Raw genomic sequence first — 5,920 nt, 5'->3', positions numbered from 1 at the left:
TCACGGCAGGCTTTCTATTCATTAATACAGGCTTTGTATTAATGAATAGAAAGCCTGCCGTGATTGGCTGAGCGCTGAGCCAATCACGGCAGGCTTTCTATTCATTAATACAAGCCTGCCGTGATTGCGCCGCGACCCGTGATTGCCGTGATGGCGCCGCGACCCACTTTTGGGTCGCGACCCATGAGTTGAGAACCACTGATCTAGACTATATCTAGTCTAGATGTCTGTCTATATCTAGTCAGAGGAAACATGCAAGTCATACCTTCAACAGGACCCTAAAAACGGCATAGTACAGAAGTGCTTACTAAAAATGGCAGCTTCTCTTTACCAGGAGCTGAGCAGCAGGAGGGAACAGGCATTGTAAATGTACAGAGGCTGCAAGTGATTGATCCCTTCTGTGATCTGGCTGTGTGATAAGGGGATGGATGTTTCTTCTGCTCCTGCTCCATTTAAAAAAAAAAAGACAAAACACGTTGTGCTTATGCTTGTGAAGGGGGATGTGTCTGTCAGAGATGACAGCCCAGCTATCACACCTCTGCTGCCCAAAATCCTACCACATCGGCACAGATCTCATGAGATTGTGGACACAGGCTGTGTGATGACGACATCACGTCCCATCTCCATTTTGAAAACTTGTCCAAAGGCTCCTCATTGTGACTGGATCAGTTTCCTATGGAGGGGAATATAAAAAATCCACCATTGCTGGACTTAAAATATTGAAACTATGAGAACTACTTCACAGGTTAGTATCTGTTTTTAATACACATCGAGGGGAATTTATCAAAATTGAAGCAGCAGCTGTGTACGGCAACCAATTTTCAAATCAACTGAACAAACAGAAGAGAAGCTGATTGGTTGCCATACCTAGCTGCTGCAGTTTTTGTCTGCTCCAGTTTCGATAAATTCCTCATATTTAGACATATTCTACTGGTAAAACACCTTTGCGTCACTTTGATACAAAGGTGGAAATGCACTTTAAGGTATGCTGGGTAGGAGGGGTTATAAGGGCGCTGGCATAAATGTTCTGTTTGTCAGTATCCAGTCCTCCTGTAAGTGGCAGTAAACTTGACTGTTTTAAAATCCCTGTGTCCCTCATTGGACTAGAAAAGGAGTTAATAGTAAATACAAAAATCCCATTTTCTAAACTCTTAACTCTAAGATATAGCGGGACCTGGACAGTAGGTTAGTGGTAGTAAAAGGTGGGCAAGACAAGCTATGATCAATATTTGCCCAATGGCATTACAATACAAAAAAGGTTAGCAAGCATCTGGAGGTCCAGGCTCTACAGAACTGGGTGCAGTATAACGTGTAGTGAGCCCACAGATTCACTATAACAATCGCTGCCTAACAGTACATCAGTTGTAGCAATTATTTTAAAGAAAATGTTTTTGTTTTCAGATGAGTGGAATTCGTGACCTGATACCAGGTTCTGTCATTGATGCTACAATGTTTAGTCCTTGTGGTTACTCAATGAATGGGATGAAATCAGATGTAAGTATTTTGAAAATGGGTTGGGTTACTTTCAGTATATCTGTGTGTTCTTTATTAATATATTCCTTTCATTAATTTAGGGAACTTACTGGACTATTCACATCACTCCAGAGCCAGAATTTTCCTATGTTAGCTTTGAAACTAATGTGTCGCGGACAAGCTATGATGATTTGATTAGTAAAGTTGTGGATGTGTTCAAGCCAAGGAAGTTTGTGACCACCCTCTTTGTTAATCAGGTAAGACTTTAAGTGATGAGACTAAAAAGAAAGCAATACTGATCATGAATAATAGTGTGGGCATGACCCTAAAGAAGCATAGAAATAAAATATTCAGACTGGCCTGGCTAAAGAGAAGGCCTTAGAACTCATTCCCGTTCATCCTTTTGTGCAATGATGCATGTTGAGTTGAACACAAAATGATTCACCTGCACTATGTTTGGCAAACTATTAACGTGTTGTGGTGCACGTTAGTACATACACTCACCGGCCACTTTATTAGGTACAACTTGCTAGTACCGGGTTGGACCCCCTTTTGCCTTCAGAACTGCTTTCATTCTTCGTGGCATTGATTCAACAAGGTGTTGCATCAATAAATAAAATATCCCCCACACCATTACATCACCACCACCAGCCTGAACCATTGATACAAGGCAGGATGGTTTCATGCTTTCATGTTTATGCCAAATTGTGACACTACACTCTGAATGTCGCAGCTGAAATCGAGACTCATCAGACCAGGGAATATTTTTCCAATCTTGGTGAGCCTGTGCAAAATTGTAACCGCCGTTTCCTGTCCTTAGCTGACAGGAGTGGCACCCGGTGTAGTCTTCTGCTGCTGTAGCCCACGTGCTTCAAGGTTGACGTGTTGTGCATTCGGAGATGGTATTCTGCATACCTCGGATGTAACGAGTGGTTATTTGAGTTACTGTGCCTTTCTAACAGCTAGAACCAGTCTGCCCATTCTCCTCTGTAATCTACAAGGCATTTTCGTCCACACAACCGCCACTCACTGGATATTTTCTCTTTTTCGGACCATTCTCTTTAAACCCGAGAGATAGTTGTGGGTGAAAATCCCAGTGGATCAGTTTTTAAAAATACTCAAACCAGCCCGTCTGGCACCAACAACCATGCCGCGTTCAAAGTCACTGAAATCCCCTTTCTTCCCCATTCTGATGCTCGGTTTGAACTTCAGCAAGTCATCTTCACCACGTCTAGATGCCTAAATGCATTGAGTTGCAGCCATGTGGTTGGCTGATTAGCAATTTGTTACCAAGCAATAGAATAGGTGTACCTAATAAAGTGGCCGGTGTATGTATGTGCGTTGGAGTGCCAGTGAGTTGCAAAGCACTTATACAGCTCTTTGCTGTAGCTGCATTTGTTAAAACTCACATTACTAAAATGCATATATGTGCATCAAGCCTAAAATGCTTTGCGTACCTCCCTTGTTTGCAATACCTAGAACTGTTACAAACTGAGTTTGTTTAATATGTGGACTAAAACTCAAACTTGTAGCTGAGCCCTTTCAGATTTAATATAAGCTCAATGTGGCATTGAGATTGGGCAGCATACCCAGTTTTTAATTGAATGCCTTTTGTTGTATTTTAATGCCACAGGGCAGTTCCATGCTTTCAATGAACTCTCTTATAATAATGTTTAAGGTAAAGATTATAAGATGTTTGTTCACACCTTTTTCTTTTCTCCATCAGAGCTCCAAATGTCGTACTACATTCACTTGTGCTCAGAAGATTGATGGCTTTAAGCGTCTTGATCGCCAGTTTGCGCAGTTCAATATTTACAATTTTGTGTTTACCAGTTTTGCAAAGTGCCAGCCACAGCAGAGTTGATTAGAGAAAATGAAAAAGAAGCGTAAAAAGAAAATCAATAAAGCGGGTGGTGGGTGCTTGCTAGCTAATATTGCCAGGAGACATCTTTTCCACAACTATCACCTAGTAGCTGGAAGCCTTGACTATTATCCTAATAGAAGTTTGAATTGTATCCATTATTATATTAAGGAGTTAGTTAATTTGCATGAATGCTCTCTCCTGTGTGTAGGTATTCTATGCCACTCTTGCTGTGAAATTGAAGTGCATGTAGATAAGTTAAATGCATACTGTACTAGACTGTATCATATTTGTAAAAATGCACATAGTTCAACACACGGCATAGGTTTTCTACAGGTGTCGCCAAAAATTCCCCACAGACAAGGCTTTCGCCCCCATTAGCGTCTGTCCTGGGTCTGCATAACTTGTTTGACTTGTGATTTAACTGTAGTTACATGTGTGCCGTATTTTCACTGGGAACATTTTCTGGCTGTATGTAATTCCCTTTTTCACAAATTACAGTTTTGTTTTTAATAAGGATAGAAACTAGATAAAACTGTCGAACACCAGATTTTTGTATTTGCCATGAAAATACAAGTAGAATTATCACCTGCTTGAACACTGTAGTGGCGGTTTAGATGCAGCCTACAAATATATATTGCATTACTAGGGCAGCTGTCCATGGGGGGGACATGCAGCTGAATTTGGCATAGAAAATGTATATGAAAGCTTCTCTGGTAGCCATTTCCAGACTCGGAAGTCCAAAGAACTTCAGGGGCAGTTAAAGTGGACTTAAACTCTAAAGTTAGATCCATTTTATACAGTTGGGGAGGAAATGGGAGTAGGAAAGTGTCTATTGTACTGGTCTGATGCAGTAAGCAGTTTCCACAGCATTCTGGATTATGTGACCTAAACCCAACATGTTGGGTTGCGTGACTCGCAGCAGTTCTACATTATTATACCAATGTCTGCAGAGTCTTCCTTTTTTTCTGAAGACACAAGTAAGGTTGGTGCGTTGCCGCTGCAGCTCCAGATTGTGTGAACTGGAATGCTATGGGTTCTGCTTTTTTACATCCAATAGGTAACTTTGTTAGAGATTCCATATCCCTATCCTCCCTTCCCAAAGCCTCGTTAATAGATTTAACTTTGAGTTTGATTAGGTGTTATCATACTCCCTTTAAGACTAGCAATGGGCAGACATTTAGAAGAGTAAACCACTAGTTTTACAAGTGCCCAAATATAATGCATTTGCCAGCTAAAATGGCGGCGTTGTCTGTAATAATGTAAACACTGATTGTTCTGCACAAAATAAAATATTTCAGTCACTTGTAGTATGCTAATGTAGATGCTTTGTTACCTGCATCATTCACCCCAAACACCTACTTGGGTAGCAGAAAGCTGCTTCTCTACAGTGCATAGCCACTGTAAGCTGGGGAGGAACGAGCAGCTCATGGCTAGTATATAGTCGGGCAGACTTGCATTCCTGAGTGTCACATCTGCTGACATATAGGGTTGATTTGCTGTGTGTGCAAAATGTAAACGGTAACAAGGATCCTCTGGTTGAAGTGAGGGGAAGGAGCTGTAACTTGACCACCATTGCCCTATGAGCTTTTTATTGGTCATAAGGCTTTATGCACTGTGCTTCCTCACAGGCTTACTAACTGCATCATGTTGTGAAGTGTGCTTGGGCATCCCTACATTTCATTCCTTCTAAAACTATCTGCATGTTTTGGATAGTTTATTTTTTAACTTAGTGTGTTCCTCATATGCATCTTGCTGATCGGTTATGAGCACATTTTCTTCATCCTCTGTAGGGCTTCTTTCACTCCATTGTGAAAGGAGCTTGGCTGTAATTGGTAATGGAAGTACACCTGTAATTCAATACAAGCTCAGTTTTTCCAGAATAGATGGCAATAGAACATGCCCTGTTGCCTCCCATTTCACTGTAATCACCTGTATACTCCGATCCATGAACTACATGTATAGCATGTAAGCAGTGGGTTCCATTCAGAATGCTGAAAATGAAAAGGGCCGTGAGAGCAAACCTCTTCCAAAGTAAATGGTGCACAAAGCTCTCTAGTAAAACAGCATCTGGTGGCATGTCTTGGCTAATTAGCCTATTTCAAATGGTCATGCAGTTTGGGGATTTTTTTTTTAATCTCTTCTGGTCCTTCTAAAGTCTAAGGTGCCCATACACTGCCTGCTAGCCCGATAGCTGCGGAACGGGCCAGTGTGCGCATGCGCACACTGCCCGTTCTGCATTGCCGTCATCGGAAGCCCGCCCCTCAGCGGGGCGGGCTTCCGATGATCGCAAGTACGATCTGCCCGTCCAAGGTGGGCAGATCGTACGGGCTTTTAATGAGCATATGACCATCGCAAAACAAAAGTCTTGCAATGGTCGTAAGGTGTATGGGCACCTTTACATGGATATCTGCAATAAAGGAATTGGTTACAGGTGAAGTACGTGCAGTATCACACTACTGACATTTGTCAGTGTTGGCCTGGATTGTTCTCTACAAAACTCACAGGAACAATATGCTGTAAACCAGTCCAGATATTGCCTTTTCATGTGTTGCTCAAAAAGGAAACCATGTGACATTGTGCATG

The 5,920-nt window shown here is 41.8% G+C and overlaps 1 protein-coding gene across 2 annotated transcripts in view; it reads left to right on the top strand.

Moving 5' to 3' along the window:
* AMD1 (adenosylmethionine decarboxylase 1) overlaps positions 1 to 3,371 on the top strand; it is a 41,783-nt gene extending 38,412 nt beyond the window's left edge. For both annotated transcript variants that reach the window (XM_018560287.1, XM_018560286.1), the window contains 3 exons: positions 1,402 to 1,494; positions 1,575 to 1,730; positions 3,200 to 3,371. In XM_018560287.1, coding sequence (XP_018415789.1) covers positions 1,402 to 1,494; positions 1,575 to 1,730; positions 3,200 to 3,337 — 387 coding nt within the window. In that variant the 3' untranslated portion in view covers positions 3,338 to 3,371. The remainder of the gene's footprint in view (positions 1 to 1,401; positions 1,495 to 1,574; positions 1,731 to 3,199) is intronic.
* Positions 3,372 to 5,920: the final 2,549 nt, after the last annotated feature.

This window comes from Nanorana parkeri, unplaced genomic scaffold, assembly GCF_000935625.1.
Source record: "Nanorana parkeri isolate BGI_ZX_2015 unplaced genomic scaffold, ASM93562v1 scaffold445, whole genome shotgun sequence".
NCBI lineage: Eukaryota > Metazoa > Chordata > Amphibia > Anura > Dicroglossidae > Nanorana > Nanorana parkeri.
Note: the sequence above shows the minus strand (reverse complement) of the source record. Positions and strands in the feature narration are given on the sequence as shown.